Raw genomic sequence first — 20459 nt, forward strand, 5'->3', positions numbered from 1 at the left:
TTCTACTTTTCCCGGGATTTCCACTCGTAAATAACCGATGGTGGGCCGATCAGTGACCATCCCCGGTTCAGTATAAATACCGCCATCACAGAAAAGGAGTGTTTTTAGTTTTCTATTAGTTCTCTGATCAGTCACCGTACTCACGTGTATCTCGTACTCCGTCTTAATTTGTATACCGTCTGTCGACATATCAACTGTTATATTGAATGTTGCATTCATTAAGTTGTTGAAATAAAGTGTATATTGTAACTTGTTACATCAGTATTATAATCAGTTCAACCACCTCTAAACGAAATAGGGGATCGATCATTTCGTGACGTCGATGATCTAATCGTAACGGAAATTTACGACTCCCGTCGACGCGATCTACCGCGAACACGTTTCTCCGCAAACGGTCGAACAGTGACATATTATTATTTTTATTGGTGTGCGGAATTATAACGAACTAATTAAATTGGCCGGGATAAACACGTCAGGTAATTATGAAATATACAATATATGTCTTTGCATACAAAATTTATGTATAAATATTTGATTGTTACTTACGAAGATGTCTCACAACATCATAAACTACAATTCCTTGTTCCAGTTGACTTAACGCTCCGAAGTTATTAATGATAACTGCAACTGAGTCTCCACTCTTCAAAGATAATGCCTCGCGTAAGCGTTTGAGCATGAATGCAACTATTTCACTGCAGGGTTTCAATTTCATTTTTTCATATCCAGCCTCTCCATGAATTCCCTGGCCAACTTCGATTTCATCTTCTCCGAGCTCGAACATTGGAGATTGGCCTAAAAATGTTAATATACGTTGGTGTGGAAAATTAAAGGATCGCTAAATTTTCGATAAAAAAAATTGTCTATATTCAAGCTATTGTAATTTCATAAAAAAATCATACTACAATCCATTTCGGCTTGTAAACCTGCTCTTCAGCAATTTGAAACACAAGACTTCCTCTTTCACAATTCTATATTTTTCAGAGATGTTTTTACCTCGTGTAATGGATACAAGTAAGTGAAAGTAGATATGCTTTTTTTCTTCAACAATTTTATAAATTCAAACAACTCTATGGAATTTGTAACATCTTATTCCAGATTCGTTTTAAGATGATTTTGTAAAAAGAAATATCCCCTTTACAATGACTTTTAAAAAACTGATGCACCATGTTTTCATCGTTTCATGACATTTTAAATGAAAAGTAAGCTACACCATCATTCAAATAATTCAAAGTACACCACGAGGAAATGTGGAAGGAAGGTAATATGTGTGTGTTTAGTGCGTATGTATTGCACTAAATAGTGTGTATGATGCACGTATAATGTGTGTGTTTAGTGCACGTGCAGTCTGTGTGTGCGTATGTGTGTTTAGTGTGTTTACAAGTGAGTATTACCTAGTCATTGCATTATACCTTCTTGACATTGCTCCTTCATATTAATGGTTCGCTAAATTAATTCTTAAGGGATATCTGTCCCTCAAAGTACATCTCCCAAAGTATCACAATATGTTTTCTCTGATTTCGTAGTCGGGCTCCAAGAATAAAAATTAATACGTGGGAACAAGAACATGCATGAACGACGCAAAGAAGTCATAAGACAATGGAAAGATAATACACTAAATACTTTTCAAACACACTAAATACTAAATACACGAGATACAAATTATACCGTGATGTATCCAGAGTTATACCAATACAGTTTTAAGACTCAGATTGAATTGCTACTTAAATTATGGATTTATGTCAAACTACGAATGTGTATACAGAATTTCAAATTCAAAGTCAAATATTCCGATTGAACCGTATTCTATTGCTGATGAAATGATTGATGATGACTGATGATTGATGATGAAGATGAAAAACCTCAAAGAAACCATAGATTGCAACTCAACTGTAGCGGCACATGAGCGTAACAAAGTTCAAGTAGAAATGGAAAATTCGAATCTGGGAGAGACCCATATTATTGTGCCTTTGAATACTAACGATCGTTTTGGTTTACAAAGTCTAGAGGCAAATGAATTCTGGACAGATTGTTATTGCCGTTTCTTGTAATCTTCAGCGGGAGTTAAATAAAAAGGTTAATTTTTTGTGGTAACGCCCGTCGATATAAATGTATGAACGTGCTCCCTAGGACAAAGTATTATTATCTTTTATTCGATCGGCATAATATCATTGAGCGAGCGACGACTACAATTGGCACACAGTATCTCTGTATCAGTACTTGTACTTGTACTGATTTTAATACAACTGGCTATTACGAATTTGTCCACTCGTTTCTTTATCAAACGAACCTACACGTTTAACCTTTAACGCTCCGACTTTTAATTGTGAATATCGACCGGCAACTTGCAAGTTTTTAAGTGTCAGATTTTAAATGCTACAATGACATGTAAATAACGATATTAGTCATTCAAAACAATCTTTATTCGGCTCAGAAGTAATATAACTTTGATTACAATATTGTAATATCGTGAACAAATGGCCTAAGAAACAATAAACCATAAACAATGTCACGGAAAAGCCTAAGTGCCGACAGGTCCATCAATTTGTCGTCGATCTTTCAGTCGAATAGTTATGCGGAAAAGAGGCCTACGTGATCATGGCCACAGACGGTTGCGGAACACGTACATGCTGGGGCTATGAAAAAAGACAAAGGGATGCTTAAGGGAGAAAGACGAATTAACAGTCGTGAGATAAGAAGTCAGAGTATAGTCAGCATTGTCGGAAAAGGTTGTCAGCGTTGCCGAAGAAGGTGGTCCGCGTGAAAGAGAGCGTTGGAACGATAGCGACGAGAGTTGTAAATTAACTATTTAGTTGTCTTAATTATAGCACATTACTATATTTAGTTCACGTTAAATAACCATCGTTTCCTGTTTAATCCATTTTAAATAAATAAAAAAATCCTACAACATTTATATTAATTATGATTGAGTATTGTGTGGAATTTTTTAAAACATTCATTGGAATGCAAACCGAGATTGCGTTCACAGGTTTCACAGTAGAAAACTGTTTGTTCTTTTACCGCATTACTTCATTTTGGTGAACAAACAATACACTGATTTCCTTTCCTGAGAAATCTTGTAAAGTATATAAGCATTTATTATACTCGTTTCTAGTCCCCAAAAGAACCGTATTCTTCCACCACTTCAACGATTTTCTCAGAAAACAATATGTTGATGCATATTGATCGGCTTTATCTACAGTGCTTGAGAGACACGCTTGGAGTAGAGCGCTGCACATCGGTGGTGCTTGAGAGAGGCACACTTGGAACGTTAAAGGTTAATCCACCTCACTTTCAAGTGAATGAAATTCTTCAAAACTCTTTCAAAATACTCTTGCACCATGAAGACGGGCACATGAAACTTATACCGAAATCTTTCAAAGTAGGCAACGAACGGCAATACTCACATATTTACGGTATCAATGCGACGCAACTGTTCAATCGGATCAATGGAAATAAAATTTATTAGATGCGTGCCTATTAGAGGACTGCTAGATATGATACAAAATATCGGCTGTTATGTCGTGTCCGACAGTCAGACCACGACCCTTGTACTTTGTAAGACGGAGGACAAGCGTTCTTTACCACTGATTGTGCATAACTGACTGTCGTGTCCGACGGTTGGATCACGGCCTAGCGTTGTCGTAAAACGGGGGACAACACTGGTTTTGAAGACTGCTCTTTAGAGTAGAGTAAGACTGCTCGTGTATAGACCACGACCTTCTAGTTTCATCAGATGGAAGACAACAGCTCTTCAGGATTGATTCTTCGAATCTATCCGTCGTGAGCGACGATTAGACCATGACCCTTGGTTTCGTCAGATAAAAGACAACAGCTAATGGTCATTTCTCCCATCTGCCCGACTATTAGTCGCTCAAGATGGGGGCGAAGGATAAAAGTTTGCTTCTTTTACCGAGTAGCTTATGACACTGTTGAATCTTTAAGAATTTTGGTGCCTAAACTTTAGGATCTACATAGCAGTGTCATAAACCCATACCTCTTCAATGATCTTGAACAGTGCACATTATCCAAATCATCTCTATTCAGATTCAGATCCGAAGAATAGACAGGTCACTTCATAACATTAATTTTATGGTTCTTTAAATACCGTTTAACTGCATAGAAACTCTGTTTTGGATCATTATCCGCCTCATAAACATACTCCTTAGGCATATGCTTTATAGCGAAAATCACATCATGTATTCTATAAGTCTCGTATCCTCTTGAGAAAAAGAAATTCCTTTAGCGATGTTACATAGATGAAGTAAAATGCTGTATAAGCTACAACTGTAATGGAAACCACCCAGCAAGCTATAAAGACTGCGATGACAGAAAACAACTACAACGAAAACTGTTTCCATCGCATCGAAGCAGAACATACGGCAGCCATCCCTCACAACAAGAAATTGCAGAACCAGAGCCAACATCAAACGTACAAATCGTATCGAACACTAACCATAGAAACAACAACATCTTTGGCAGCCGAAGTTATGCACAAGTAATTAACCAACACCACCCATGAACAACTAAAACCAAAACAACAACAGTAACGACGCTACAGAAATCAAGGAACTGCACAAGCAATCCATCAAAAGCACTGAAATGCTAACAAAAATGATAAGTGAGCAAAATGCAATACTCAGACAAAAAACACAACAAATTGCAGTCACGCTGCAACTACTTACAAACATGTTAAGTAAAAAATAGAATTGGACACAGTGAAAATAGCAGCTTGGAGCTTCAATGGCCAACAACAACGGGCCCTCGAAACTAAAACAATTCTGTATAACAATAATATTACTTGTTTCAGAAACACATTTCACACCAAAAAGCTACAGGAAAATATCATATTACACCATCTGTGATACCAAACACCCCTCAGGAAAAGCACACGGAGGGACTGCAGTGATAATAAGAAACGATATCGCTCAAGCAACTACCGTTAAAATACAAACTAACAGCAACTACTTCCAGATGTCAGCAGTATATACACCACCGCGACATAAAATGGCATTTAAAAAATGAGAACAGTATTTTCAATCCTTAGGTGACAAATACATCACAGTGGGAGACTTTAATGCAAAACACACGCTATGAGGCTCAAGAATTAACACACCTCGAGGTAGAACACTAGAAAAATATATTAGAATTAGTAATCTCAACATATTATCCACAGGAAGGCCAACATACTGGCCGACAGATCTAAACAAAATTCCTTCCTTGCTTGATTTTGCAGTTATAAAAGGAATATACGCAAATAAATTAAAAATAACACCCAGTCCTGAGCTTAGCTCCGATCATACAACGATAATAATAGAATACACAAGCAGACCAATACTTTACAGCAGTTCAGAGTCGCTTTGCAATATAACCACCAAATGGCAAACGTTTAAAGAACTAATTGAGAGCAAAATCAACTGCAATGTTCCACTAAAAACACCCGACAACATCGAACAGGCAGTAGCAACATTGACAGAAATTATATAAGAAGCAGCATGGGCAACTAATATTTATGAACCAAACAACAGGCAAACAAAAATAATTCCACCAGACATACTTGAAAAAATTAGAGAAAAAAGAAAAGCGAAAACAAAATGGCAAAATCATAGAACACGAGAAAACAAAAAATACCTAAACACACTTGCAAAGAACATAAAAAACGAAATAATAGAGCACAACAATAACGAATTCACAAAATTCATAGAGTCACTCTCTGCACACGAGAACTCCAACTACTCCCTATGGAAAGCCACGAAAAAAATAAAGAAACCAATAAAACTAGACCCAGCAATCAGAAAAGCAGACAACACATGGGCAAGAAGCAACGAAGAGCAAGCTGAAGAATTCTCCAACCACCTTTACAACACATTTACACCACATAATATCAACGACAGCAACCCCAAATGCCATACGGACGAGGATGTGCAAACAACTAGTACTTCAACTGACAAACACTACACCATACCTAAAACAACAGCACAAGAAATTAGAATCATAATCGAGAAAACAAAAAATGATAAAGCACAAGGAATCAACCTAATCAATGGTAAAATCTTGAAAAACCTTCCCCCCAAAAGTAATACGTTTAATCACAATAATATTCAATGCAATTTTAAGAATCCAATACTTTCCTAATCTATGGAAGTTACTAGCACAGATCACAATGTTACCTGAGCCGGGCAAAGACCCACACCAAACTGCATCTTACAGACCAATATCACTACTTCCTGTGTTCCCCAAAATATTAGAGGAAATAATATACGACCGCCTAAAACCAACAGTAGAGAAAGAAAAATTAATACCAGATCACCAATTTGGATTCAGAAACAAACACTCCACGATACAACAAATGCGCAGGCTCGTCAACGAAATTTTACGAACAATAGAAAAGAAACAATACTGTACAGCCCTCTTCGTGGACATTGAGAAAGCATTTGACAAAGTGAAAACATTTCCCGGAACAAATCCATCACTTACTCAAAACATACCTAAACAACAGAACCTTTGTAATAAAAATAAAAGATGTATATTCTGAAGTAAAAGACATCAAGGCTGGGGTACCGCAAGGAAGCGTCTTGGGACCAATATTATACACATGTAGCGGCACTCGACAGCAACTAGCGTTGGACGACGGCAGCGCTGTGGTTAGCGCCTTAGGTTACGAACGTTCGGGGCCCGGCTTCAAATCCCGGTTAGCGGAGTCTGATTTTTCTTTCCACGGCGTCTAAATTAGAAGAAAAGTAGCAGTACTCTAGCAGAGACGTCTACACCTGCAGCAGAACCTATCTCGGCCTCTATATCAGCAGTAGCACTATCACCACAACACTATCTCCACCTCACGCACTATACACGGCTGACATATCAACCATTACCAAGAGCACACTACTGACATTCGCGGGCGACACGGCTATACTAGTCAGGCATACTAATTCAGAAACAATAGTCACATTACTACAAGAGTAAACTCCAGTAAATGCAACCATATTAGATTTACGCTGGGAAAACGGAAACCATCAAATATCCAATTGAATGGCACGCATATAACACAAACAAGGCAAGTTAAATACCTAGGACTACACTAAGACACAAATCTAGGTGGAAACAACATACTATATCAATTATGGACAAAATATGAATAAAAAGAAGACAGATGTACTGGCTAACTAGTCGAAACTCTAAACTCAGCATAGAAAATAAACTAAAAATCTACAAAACGATAATAAATCCAATTTGGACGTACGGAATACCACTACGGGGAACAGCAGCAATGAGCCACAAATAAACTAGAGTCGCTACAATCGAAGATACTGACGAGAATAGTCAACGCCCCGTGGTATGTCAGAAACGAGGATTTATGCTAGGACTTAAAAATACCAACGGTCAAAGAAGAAATCGGTAGATACGCAAAAAATACAAGGAAAGAACGGCAATGCATTCAAACAAGCCGGCTGCTGAAGCGTGCAAAGCTCTCATAGATAGAAGACTAAAAAGACACCCCACTGACCTCACTATGGAAATAAAATAGTCAAACTTGAATATGGTATCCCTCTGGGGTAGCCATGCACATGTTATATAGCATTTAAGCTAGAAAAATTTACCAAATGTCCAGCTGGATAAAATTGTAAAGTACGAATTAAATATTAAAAAAAAAAAAAAAAAACGTACGCCTTCTTCCGTGTAACTATTCAACTAAAGAACCGACCGCTTGGCCCATTGAAGTTTCCCAACTCTTTCAGTCTGTCTGCACATAGGCTTTCTCGCATCCTCCAGCCTACCTAGGTTATATTACTTTACGTCTATTATATAAAAATATGCATTTTTATAAACATCCTCAAAGTAATTATGATGTAGTTACTAAAATAAATAAGTATATAACATTTATGATTGAGAATATAAGAAAACAATTTGTTCCAATTACATCTTGTGTAAGTAATATTTGGATACTAACCGGGTATTGCACATGCTGTTAATCCAACCGAATAAGTGGCTGTATTTTGCAAAACATCATGTGCAGTTTTAGTCACTTCTTCAAGTGATAGTCCTTGTTCTGCTAACGCACCTGCTATTTTCATAACAAATATTATTCCCGTTAAACCACGCTTGCCAGCGACACCTTGCTCCTCCTTCGGTATACTACAGTCTTCATTTACAATTACTTCCGAAATCTAAAATGTTAAATAGAATAAATTACACTAAATTGTAAATACAATACAATAAAATACAAATAAAATACAGTTCAATACAATAAAAATACAATAAATTACATATGTTAAATAGAAACAATTACGATTGTCTATTACACTATAAGCAGGACAGCGAGCTTGATTTTGTGTATCACTGTCGGCATCCTACCTCGAGGCCACTGTCGGCCTGCAAAGCTGCATATTTTCTACTACGTCCGGTGACTCTTACACGGTGCACATAGAATTAAGCAATAATCCTAAGGAACTGTCATAAAACAAGGTTTTTTGATTTACCGTTAAGGCCGGTAAGTCCTTTTTTTTTTATTTGGAAGAATTTTTACAATCAGTTCTCATTGAGAATTATAAGTAAATTATTCTGGCGTGGTACTATATCGTGTATAATAGGTGATTATCGTCTGTTTGATTCTGGCTGAATCTAATGTTTAAATCTAGAGGGTAATGTCTTTTTAGTCTGCTGATCTGATTCGTCGTGTCAAGTAATTGAGTAACTAATGGGTTTTGGTGGTTGTTAACTCTTATGTTATATCTGTAATATCGATACTACTTTAATTTGTTTATTAATGATAAGTAGATTGAACAGGTATTAATTGAACAGAGAATAATGTTTGTTAAACATGAACTGATCGCAGCAAACATATAATAATTAACACGACTGAATAATTAATCAACGACTCTCATCAACGCAATCCGCACTCTCTGACATCTCAACTCATATTGCTGTTAATTCGTTTATTGTCCCCTAGCAACCCCTTGTCTTGTGCCTTAGCCTCATTACGTACATGCTCAGCAATCGCTCGTTTATAATTCACACGACACCCCCCAGGCACCTCATTCATGATACCACATATCTATTACTGAATTTGGATATTTCTTCTTTAACTGTGGGTATCTTAAGGTCGCGATGTATTGTTTCGCTGGTAACATACCAAGGTGCATCTATTAAGGATCTTAGAGTTTCCGATTGAAATCGTTGAAAAATTTCTGTATTGGAATTACTTGCTGTTCTCCATAGTTGGATCCCACAGGTCCAAACAGGTTTTAATATGACCTTATATAGCATTATAGTATAAGTCATAGTATAAGTTATAAGTAAAAGTGAAACCGAAAAACGCACCAAACCTCGCGGTGCGTGTGTGATTTTGCTGTGGACACTCGCGGAGGCAAAGAGAAGGATTAGAGGAAACAATAATCCTGCCTACTCGGAAATTTCTAGGGCAGTATTCATAAACGAATTTAATGTTCAATTCCTAAATACCATTTCTCTTGCAAAACGTCGCGCTGAATTGTTTACGTCTCTGAATACCATGGTTTTCTTCTTTACGACTTTTATGAGATAAGCTGCCGCTCATGTGTCGCTCGGATTGAGGATCACTATGCGCCTCGCTGCTTAGGTTAATCTTCTTTCGTTCGTGTAACGAGATTTGCTCGCGTGCAGGGACATTTTGGCTAGTTTTTAATTGCCAATAAGTAAAAAAAAAAAAAATTGGTTGCCTCTTAGAAATAAGTCGAGTTAGTTGTTAATCGCCATCCGTAGTTGCTGGTTGTCTCCCTTAGTCGTCACTCATCACAGAGTCGACACTCGTAGTCATCACTTACCCTGTCTAATAGTTGTTTATTCTCTTTAGTTAGATCTCGTTTTCGCTACTTTACTTGTTATCTCTAGTCCCTAACAATCGTTCTAGTATTAGGTTGTCCGGAAAGTGTCTTTCTTTTACAGACAGATCTTTTACAACGATGCATCTTATACAAACATGAAACCTAATCTGTCGAATGTTGTGATCGTTATTTTAATAGAACAAAATAGATCATACGTAATTCGATACAATAATATAAAACGGAAAATGTTGTGCATCCATTATTTCCTTATAAAACAAAAGAAACTTTTCGGACGACTTATAGTTATTCCACGCAGTAGTGATGATCCTTCAAGTCAAACACCTAATTTTACAGCGTTTTTGTTCGGCACATCATGTACAAAGTCCAACAAAACCCGAAAAATCACAATATTCGGTCAACTACGTGTATTAACAAATAACCAATTTATTGAAACAAGCTAATTTCGACCACTACACATATATTTCAAAATACAAACATGATCAAATATTTTTAATACAATATTTAGAAGAAAACATTGATAACAAAACAAAATTGGTCGGACTACACAACAAAGAAACAATCCAAAGAAGTCGACATAACACTACCCATATTCACGACACATCTCATACCAGATGGTAATAATAATAAGTTGGGACAAATAAAGCACGTATTGCACCAAACAGTAAAATGGGAAAGAATATGATTCAGCAAAACATGCTGGAACTGTCAAAGGTTAGGTCATTCTTCACTAATGTCAAACCGAAATACTTCAACAAATTCGAAATTCTAAAAGGCAAACTCAATCAGAGTTACAAATTAGATCTGACAGAATATACACTGCACAGATCAGACCGACCTACCATTGTTATTTTCGTTACGATCTTTCTGTAAACAGATTGGACGCTCGCGGGCGTATGTACTTTTTCTGTGAACACTCACGACCGGAACAATCGCGGTGCGTGTATGAACTTTGTATAAACATTATTAATATGTGCTTTTATTTATTATTTATTTATTAAGGATTAGAGAATTTATAAAGGATTAGAGGAAATACTAATATTCGATATGCCGTTATGGATTTCAATAAATAATCAGGTTTAATGCTTAATCTACAAGTTTTCTTATAAAACTTTCCGTCACGATGATGCTGCAGAGGAAAACTATGATGGGGTGTGTCTAAGGACACGAGATCTTTGGATTCGTCGAGGATAGCTTTCGTTTAGAAGGTGAGGGAAATTGGTGTTGCTGCTAATTGGGCAATCTCCATATCGGTGGTTAGAAAAAGATGCTAGCCGCCCTCGAGGGAAAGTTGCTAGTGGGAGACGCCGTACGTTGAAAAATAGGTCTCTCCTATCTTCCCGTAGCTGGGACAAAGATTGTTTGTCTGAAGGACTTTAGCCAACTAAATCTTAAGATATATAACGGGCCCTCAGGCTAGCAGAACATGTACTGCGAAGACGCATCGACATCTGGCAATCATCTTACTCGAAGAATAGGGTCTGCGTGTGGCGAGCCACGGGACAGAAACCGTTGGAATGTTTACTGTCGCGTGCCGTCACAAATATTTCTTTTAAGGAGAGGTATAGAACTACTCCATACCTTTGTTAGACAAAGCGTTCATCCCGTGACCGCGGCTATGTTCGGCGACTGGTTGACGCCTCGAGCCCAAGCTCATTATCACAAATCTCGAACAAATACAATCGGATCGAATGACGACAATTGTTTAATTACGCCTATAATAGAATCTAAATTACGGTGTTAAGGGATTTTCCCGAAGTTCCAAAGGGAAGGCTCCGATGTCCTTTCATCTCCGACATATATTTATTATGATATACTCTATATGTACACTTTGTATAGAACTCGCGATTACTATTAGCGGTTCGCGATTCGCGATTACAAGTTCAACTTCTGGTCGATGCGTTTTGATGCGCGATGATGATTACTTAAGATGCCGAGGAACTCTGATCAATTATTGCGAACTACCGACTATTGATTCGGACCGATGTGTAACGACTCTTGTGTAACGACTGACTTTCCGTCACGATGATGCTGCAAAGGAAAACTATCATGGGGTGCGTCTAAGGATGCGAGATCATCGGATTCATTGAGGAAAGCTTTGGTTCGGAAAGTGAGGGAAATGGACGTCGCTGTTAATTGGCTAATTTTGTGTTGGTGATTGGAAAAGGATGCTAACTTCCCTTGAGAGAAAGTTGCAAGCAGGAAGGCATCGTATGTGAGGAAAGCAGATTTCTCGTATCTTCCCGTAGTAGGTGATAGATTTAGGGACTGTTAAGAGAAAGACTATTTGTCCCTTTGGAGAATCTTAGCTAAACAAATCGTAAGATTTGTAGCGGGTCCTTGGGCTAGCTGAAAATATTCTGTGAGGATGTATCGACATCTGGCAATCATCTTGTCCGAAGGATAGGGTCTTTGTGTAGCGAGCCACGGGACAGAAACTGTTGGAAAGTTTACTGTCGAGTGCTGCTACACACCCTACAGCTGACCTATTTTCGTTCATTTTTTTTTTTTTTTTTTTTAATTATTCACATTCACAATTTGTCCAGTTTGGACATTTGGTAGAATTTTTTAGCTGTTAGATTATCATGTGGGTAGCTACCCCCAGTGGGATACCATCTTCATGTTTGTTCGTGTTCATTCATTTAAGGAAGTTCTCTCGTACACAGGGATATTTCGACCGATATTTAATTCTTAATAACTAGTAAGAAAAAGAACATTTGCCATTTTTAACTTTCGCCTTATTTTGATTTCAAGAATTACCTCTTAGAATATTTTTACACCTATGGCCGAAAGTCCTGTATACTACTGCTACGCTTTGACTATGAAAGTTACTATTACAACACCAAGATATAACATTTTACCAAATGTCCTACTGGACAAATTGTAAAATTTAAATAAATAAATAGAAAAAAAAGCTATGAAAGAGGAACTCCTTTCGAATCAATTGTGGAAACTTGGAGACCATGAACTGTCTATGCATACGTATATATCTTATATGGGCATGTCAGAATAAGATGTAGATACTCCCTATCCTCCCCCCCTCTTTCTAAAGAGAAGGGCCACTTTCTTATCAAATAACATTTAATAGATCTATGTAGAAATCATTTTACTAGAACAACAAAAAATCAACATAATAGACTAAATAGTAGGATTATCTTACCCACAACCACAATACTTCGAAAAGGTAAAAAAAATAGGATACACATCGCCCTTAATATTCTTCTATTTAGACGCAGACGGAATCATTACAGATAACAACATTATCCTGATCATATATCACAATGACCGAGGTCTCAACCTAAAAACAATAGTATACGAAAAGGCCCCTCATACAGGTCTTGCGCTTAATTAGGAAACGAATACTAAGAAAAGAGACCTAAAGAGAACAAGAGTTTCTGGAGGTTCAATTAACAGTACACAAAACATTAAATGCCGAATATGAAGCGAACACCTGCGTCATCCGGAAGGATAACGGGAGCCCTTCACGGTTCGTTCAAACTTCCCAGTTCGGGAGGACCGATCTAACGGCCCGGTGGCTCTGAATCTGACTTTCTCTGATTTGGCCAGGCCTCTCAGGTTTTCGTACACTCCTCGGAGCGCCAAGGCCTGGAGCTGGAACGGTGAATATGCCGACGCGTAAGATACCGTTCAGTATCCCCTTATGACCCTGATGGCGGTCGTCCTATGCAGCCTCCTCAGTAAAAGCAGACTGCGACGACTCGCCATCAGATCTTCTGCCCACACTGGAGCCCCGTACAGTACCCGGGAACGGACAACTCTCACATATAGTCGGCACACTCCAACCCCAGCCCCACCGATATTTGGCAGCAAACCACATAAGGCGTTGGCTGCCGTCGTCTCTTTGGGGACCAAGTGCATGAAGTGCGTGAGGTGAGGCCCAGGTATTTCATCTAAAGCCCTACCTCGATGTCCTCCCCGTTTATATCCAAACACAGGTCCAGCAGAGGAGCCCCCTACGCCGCCAGTCACAAAACCAGATAGCCTCCGACTTGGCTGCGGACACCCTCAAGCCCAGCCTACGTATGGCACGTATCGCACAAGCGACGATGAGCTTGTCGTGACGCAGTGTCTTGTGCCACCAACATCCCCCGGTCAGGAACAATGTGTCGTCAGCGTTAGACGCCATGCCTGTGTCCGGAGTCATGAGACAGCGAAGCATCGCGTCGTAGCTGATGATCCACAGAATCGGTCCCAAAACAGAACCCTGCGGAACACCGCGCTCGACGGGTCGCCGACCCTCTTCATCCCTGCCGATGTACCGACCCACCTGCCGTTTAGGTAGGGCCGGATAACACGAATAAGGTAAGGAGGCACCTCGAAGAATTCGAAGGCCTCCACTATCCCATCCTACGGTATGGTGTTAAACGTGTGGACTATGTCTAAGGATTTTTTCAAATTGTAAATACATTTTTCTCAAAATTGATTGATTATCTAAGACTGAAATGACAGATCTGTTATATTTTACATACATATCAAATTTCATTTAAATCTGTAAGAACTAGGTATGAAAATTCCTTTGTTAGAGAATTTAGATATTTGAATGTTTCACCGAACAGAATATGAATGTTCGGTTACAATCTTATTTTTTATTTTACTAAAATGGGGGAGATCGACTGGTCGCTCTGTTCGTCTAAAGCAAATATAAAGGTCGGATTTTCTAGATGCGTCCAACGCACGCGCTGCATTAAGAACGGTCAAAAACCCAGCATTACTAGATTGAGAGAATAAAAATCCTTTGATAGTAAGGGATATAGTATAGTATATAGTATATCCCTTATATATACTATATATATCCCTTATATATACTATATGTATACTATATGTCGGAGATGAAAGGAAAGCCGAAGCCGTTCCTTGGAAATTTTAGGAACATCCTCTAGTACTCTAGCCTGGATTTTATCATAACTGTAATTGTTCGAGATTTGTGATAGCGAGATTGGGTTCGAGGTGACAATTGGTCGCCGAACGTAGCCACGGTCACGGGATGGACGTTTTGCCTAACGGAGGTCTGGAGTGGTTGTATGGGTTTTTCGAGAAATGTGGTTGTGGCGGCATGCGGCCTCGGGAGCGGGCCTAGCCACGTGTGATGCTGCTGTCACGACCGGCTCACTTTAAAATCGGAGATAAAGATGTGGCGGCACTCGGCGACAATGTATATCGCTGAAGTGCCTAATGAACCATCAACATCCCAACGGTCCTTCCACCGAAGGTTCTAGAAGAAAGAGCACGTGGCAACGGCCGCGGACGCCTAGCAAATGCATGGACGGTGGGGATGTTGAGGGATGACAAAAGAAAGTGATCGGATCCGATCGAAAGTCAAAAAATCATAAGAGCTTCAGTCTTAAAAGGTCACGCTTAGAGCTCGGAAGCAGATTGTAAAACCAAGTGTTAGAAGAAAAATAAAGTTTCTTTTTTTTATTCTTTTTTGTTGTTCTTTTGTGTAATTTTACGTGACACTGCCTCGGAGGTGCTGATACAATGGGCCATACATTGTATTACTAATCAAACTCCAGGCAGAAACTGCCTAACAACGGTGTTTGGAACTTTCTCTATGCTTCCAACGAGTCTGCCTAGCAACGGTGTTTGGAACTTTCTCTATGCTTCCAACGAGTCTGCCTAGCAACGGCGTTTGGAACCTTCTCGATGCTTCCAAACGGGTATAGAAAAACAAATGCAATCGTACAGCGAGAAAAATCTCCACGAGGCTGGCATTCTTGCGATTGCTTTGGAGAGTGACACGTCGAGTTTTCAACCATCGTATTTCTGTGCTTAAGATCAGTCTACGCTTAGTAAAGAGTTATCCCGTTGGCCGTGGATTCGTTTGAACTCAAAAATGTTGGTAATAGCGTTCATTAAATTTATTATTCGCAAATCATACTATTCATTAAACTTACTATTCGTTAAACTTATTATTCATTAGACTTATTATTTGTTAGACTTATTATTCGTTCAACTTATTATCCACTAACTTTATTATTTGTTAAGCTTATTATTCATTAGACTTATTATTTGTTAATCTTTGTAGTAGACTTGTGTATATGTGTAGATATAATCCCGGCTGTGTAAAACAATGGTTAATTTACGTGAAGAGTTGTTACGCGCCCAAAATTCCAACCATAACCCGACATATATATATATAGTATATATACTATATATAAGCGATATACTATATTATTATATAGTATATAGTATATAGTATATAGTATTATATTATTATAGTAATATATAGTAGATTATATAGTATATAGTATATAGTAAGGGATATAGTATAGTAGGTCAAATTAAGGACATCGTCTGGAAACCCTGGATAAGCTCGAATCACACAATATGCTAGTAAAAACGAGAGAATGCTTCTCTATTGTAACGGTAAAAATCAGTGATCTCGCAACGAGACAGTGTTACTTACGTGATTCGGGTTTTAAACTGTTTCTGACCTAACGCGCGCGTTAGATGCACATAAGAAACCTCGCCTTAAATGAACCATAAAAACCGACGATGTGTTACATACGTACATAAACGTTGATCCTATCCATATAAAATATAGAAGCTAAAATTAATCAAAAAATTCAGTTTATAAATTCGTTTTCCTTTTTCTTACCTTCAGACCCTTTTGTCTCGCTTTTTCAATTGCTATTCCAAAATTAAGGCAATCTCCAGTATAATTCGGAACGACCATCAAAATACCAGCTAGAAACATATTATACACATAAAACATTTTATAATTTAATGTGTTACATTATATAACTCCATTTAAGATTTATGATAATAATATTAATAATACACTTCTGATCATGTATGTTAAATTGTTTGAATTGAAATCAAGGAAATGACCTAACGCCTAAACTTTTAGTTAAATTTTCTAATATTTTTTTATATTTCAAAGCTTACGGAAGCAGCATGAAATTTTTTATCATCTGTTACTGGACACTCTGTATAGATAATAAAGATAGTACAAAATCTGTTTAACTTTGCGGAACTAAATCGGACATTTTGTGTAGTCTCGAAATTTCCGAAATTGGGATTAAAATTTTCGAAATAAAACCAGAAATTATTATTTCCTTTCCTTTTTTTCTAAAGATATCTAATTCAACAAGAACTAAAATTTTGACAAATTTTTTTGAGATAATCAAAGTATTTAATGGTGAAATGGTACCAATTAAAATCTAAGCAGAGATGCAATTGAATGATTATCAGTTAAATAAAAATAAATTTATATGTATCGTCACAATACGAGGTGTTTCGAAATTCCCAATGTCCCCTCTCTAGTAATTACATATGAAATAAAGAAAAAGAAAAATTGTAAGAGGAACAAAGGTGACATAGTGAAATAGTAAAATCCACCAAACTCCAATGAGTAGAAGTTCATATGTTTCAAAAATCGTACACGTAATTTAAGAGTCATTTTCAGAGGAGAACGATATGCTTTCAGAACCAGCTATTCCTCTACAATATATCTAAAAGAATTTTTCTGGGAAGTAAAAGAGTTATATTGATTCATTCTTTACTTGTATCCTGGGTGTTCCGGATCTATGATACATCGTTACACTACCAATCATTATACAAATTGATTTTTAAAATTTGATATGAGTGACTACGTGCGTATGGGACGCACATGACTGTAAATACAGACCAAATTGGCACCAATTTTTATTTTACGATCTCATTGTATCATTTCCACCAATCATATCAGAAATCAAGTCAAAATAGTCTATTATATCTAATACTATATTGTGAAGGTAAGTTTCGTAAAAATTGTAAAAAAAACTAGTCATTTTGAAGATCTGTATCTTTCAAATATTTTAGATAAGAGGAAAATGATGACTTAAAAATTTTTTTCGTATTAGTTATAACATATAGTTATAACACATTCCAACTTGAAACAAATATCAGATATTCAGTACAAAAGTAACTTATTTAACGTAAATAACACGAAATGCTCAATTTTGGATTTATTAAATCTTGTTCTGTCTAAATCCAACGAAATTATAAATCTTACAACTTACTATTATTATATTGAGAAACACGGTCGATGGCATAAGAGATATGTTTTGACGGTGGTGCTGCGTATATTGAGCCTGCTACAGCCGCAGCTAACATACCATTTCCAACATAACCTAAAAGAATATTTGAAACTAATTTTATATTGTTTAATTTTACTTATACTATTATATATTCATTTAAAATTATATTATATGTACATATGTACATATATATTGCATCTACATATATATAATGAAAAACGCCTTCGTATTTTTAATAGTTAGAAAAATAGTAGTGCGTAACATTTATACTGGATATACTATATCTACACATGTACAGTGTACAGAATTTAAAGATATTGTTGATAAAAATTATCACAGCGTAATTCTACACATCTGATTCGATGAAAATTTATCTAAAAGAGTCTATGCGGAATTGTTTTTAAGCTTGAAAATCAAAATCGAAAGAACAAATTTTTTTGCATCGTATCTTACTCATCACGAGAATCAACTTTGCAACTTTGTTAAGTCGCAACTTAACTGATGTTAAAATTCTATTGTCTATTGCATTCACATAATTTGTAATATGTTCATATTTAACAATCAAATAGGAAATAAATAACGGAATATTAATACAGGAATAGAAAATTATTTTCTGTTTTTGAATAGAACGAAACACCTATCTTCACGATTTCTAAATATTGCAAGATTACGTTTTGTATGAAAATAACCATCCTAACAAAAGTTAGATAACCACGATTTGGTGTTATTAGGTCCGATCCAGATGAGTGATTTTTGTCCGTGCGATATCGCTGCAATCATATATAGAGAGAGAATATAAACATATGGTGACAGTAATATCGCGCGGATAAAAGTCGCTTGTCTGCATCGGGACTTCATTTTTTCCGCAGGTAGATACTTGAAGGACATATGAAGATCCACTATGTGTCTTGTAAATAGAATCACTTTTCTTTATGCGTTGATCGGTACAACTCGTTATTCCACATAGGAAACTATCAAAAAATTAATTATGCCAAAAAACCAGCTCAGAAGGTATTCATTATCTTTGTTACCTTGTTTTAAAAGCACAATTTATTAAAATATTTCCTGAACCAATTACTTTTTAACATAACCAATTTTAGTAGTTTCTTGTGTGGAATAAAGAGTTGCGTTAACCAATGTATACAAAAAATGCAAAAAGATACTGTTAATTATGCCGAGAAATGTTTCAATCAAAAGTTGAATAGCTTCTATTAGATGGACATTAATCGATGTAATTAGCATTTTCATAGGTGGGCGCGTGGAGGATCTTTGAAACTCAAATTTGTTTTCTTAAATGGAATTACGCATTTCAATATTCTCTATAAAAAGATGTTCAGCCATGTATGTTGCAAAGTTGTTTTGGAGATTCTGTAACTTATATTTTACAAAATAAAAATTAGAACATCTAATGAACTTCGATGTAGGTTGATAATTTTTTTATAGAGAATGTTGGACTTGGCGTTGTTTAATGTATAAAGGAATATATGATTCCTTTTAAAAAAACACCTTTGACCATGTTCTCTACGCATTCAGCTACAAAAGTACTAATTACGTCGATTATTGTCCTCCTCGGAATCAATCAACTTTTATTTGAAACATTTTTTGAAATAATTGACAGTATTGAAAATATTTTAGCTTTCATCTTGGGTAACTCACCTTGTATGTAAACATATATATGTAAACTCTTTAAGAGTTCAAATGCGAATACGTTTGTACGACCGTCTCTCGACGTCTCTTCTTTTGTTTCACGGACAGAGCGGCTTTCTTTGTTTTACGGAGAGCCATTTTGAGAGACACGCATTTCCCAAACGTACGGACAGAGATCAACATCGGAGATAAACAAGATCACAGAAGAAAGTATAATTATTTAAAACATTGAAGACTGACGGAGAAAGATCGGTAGCTCAGGACGTTGAAAATCGATCCTCGATTTTCAGGTAGACATTACACAGAACTTGTTATTTATTGTTTACTGTTATTAATTGGTTGTTGTTTATTTATTATTGTTATTAATTGTTGTTTATTCCTGTATTTCATTTAAGTATTTTCATAATAAACTCGATTTTCAGATTTTCAGAATCGATGCCTGAATTATCATAGAATTGAACCTTATATATATATATAACATTATATTTTAGAATATTTAACGACCCGACGACAGCAATTAGATTTTCGCACAAGACAAATTTTATTTTGTAGTAGCTAAGAATTTAACCAACTTATATTTTCTGCTACGGAATAAAGAAAATATTTTAATTCCCGGGATCATTTTTATACAAATTTATATAAACGGGATTTCATTAAAACGATCTTTACTTATACATACTATTATAATAATGAAATATTATCGTTTACTGGATATAAAATATAAGGTATCAATGAGTTCATGGAAATTTAATGAAAAGTACAAGTTATAATATATATATGTAGTATCGTGGGAAAGGGACTAAGAAATATGAAGCTAACCATAAACAATGTCGCGAGAGCCGAGGCGCCGTCGGGACCATCAATATGTCGTCGGTCCTTCAATTGAATAGTTTCGTAGAAAAGGCGTACGTGACCCTGGCAACGAGTGTCTGCGGAAATCGTGCGTGGTGGGCCT

General features: G+C 36.7%; 1 protein-coding gene across 4 annotated transcripts in view; it reads right to left on the bottom strand.

Moving 5' to 3' along the window:
- LOC138180086 (triokinase/FMN cyclase) overlaps nucleotides 1-20459 on the bottom strand; it is a 71507-nt gene that overhangs the window by 40153 nt on the left and 10895 nt on the right. For all 4 annotated transcript variants that reach the window (XM_069113558.1, XM_069113557.1, XM_069113559.1 and 1 more), the window contains exons 4-7: nucleotides 17840-17950; nucleotides 16435-16523; nucleotides 7946-8162; nucleotides 547-792 (exon numbers count right to left, since the gene is read on the bottom strand). In XM_069113558.1, the coding sequence (XP_068969659.1) occupies nucleotides 547-792; nucleotides 7946-8162; nucleotides 16435-16523; nucleotides 17840-17950 (663 nt within the window). The remainder of the gene's footprint in view (nucleotides 1-546; nucleotides 793-7945; nucleotides 8163-16434; nucleotides 16524-17839; nucleotides 17951-20459) is intronic.

Source organism: Bombus flavifrons, chromosome 5, assembly GCF_040668555.2.
Source record: "Bombus flavifrons isolate JBK064 chromosome 5, iyBomFlav1_principal, whole genome shotgun sequence".
NCBI classification, from domain to species: domain Eukaryota; kingdom Metazoa; phylum Arthropoda; class Insecta; order Hymenoptera; family Apidae; genus Bombus; species Bombus flavifrons.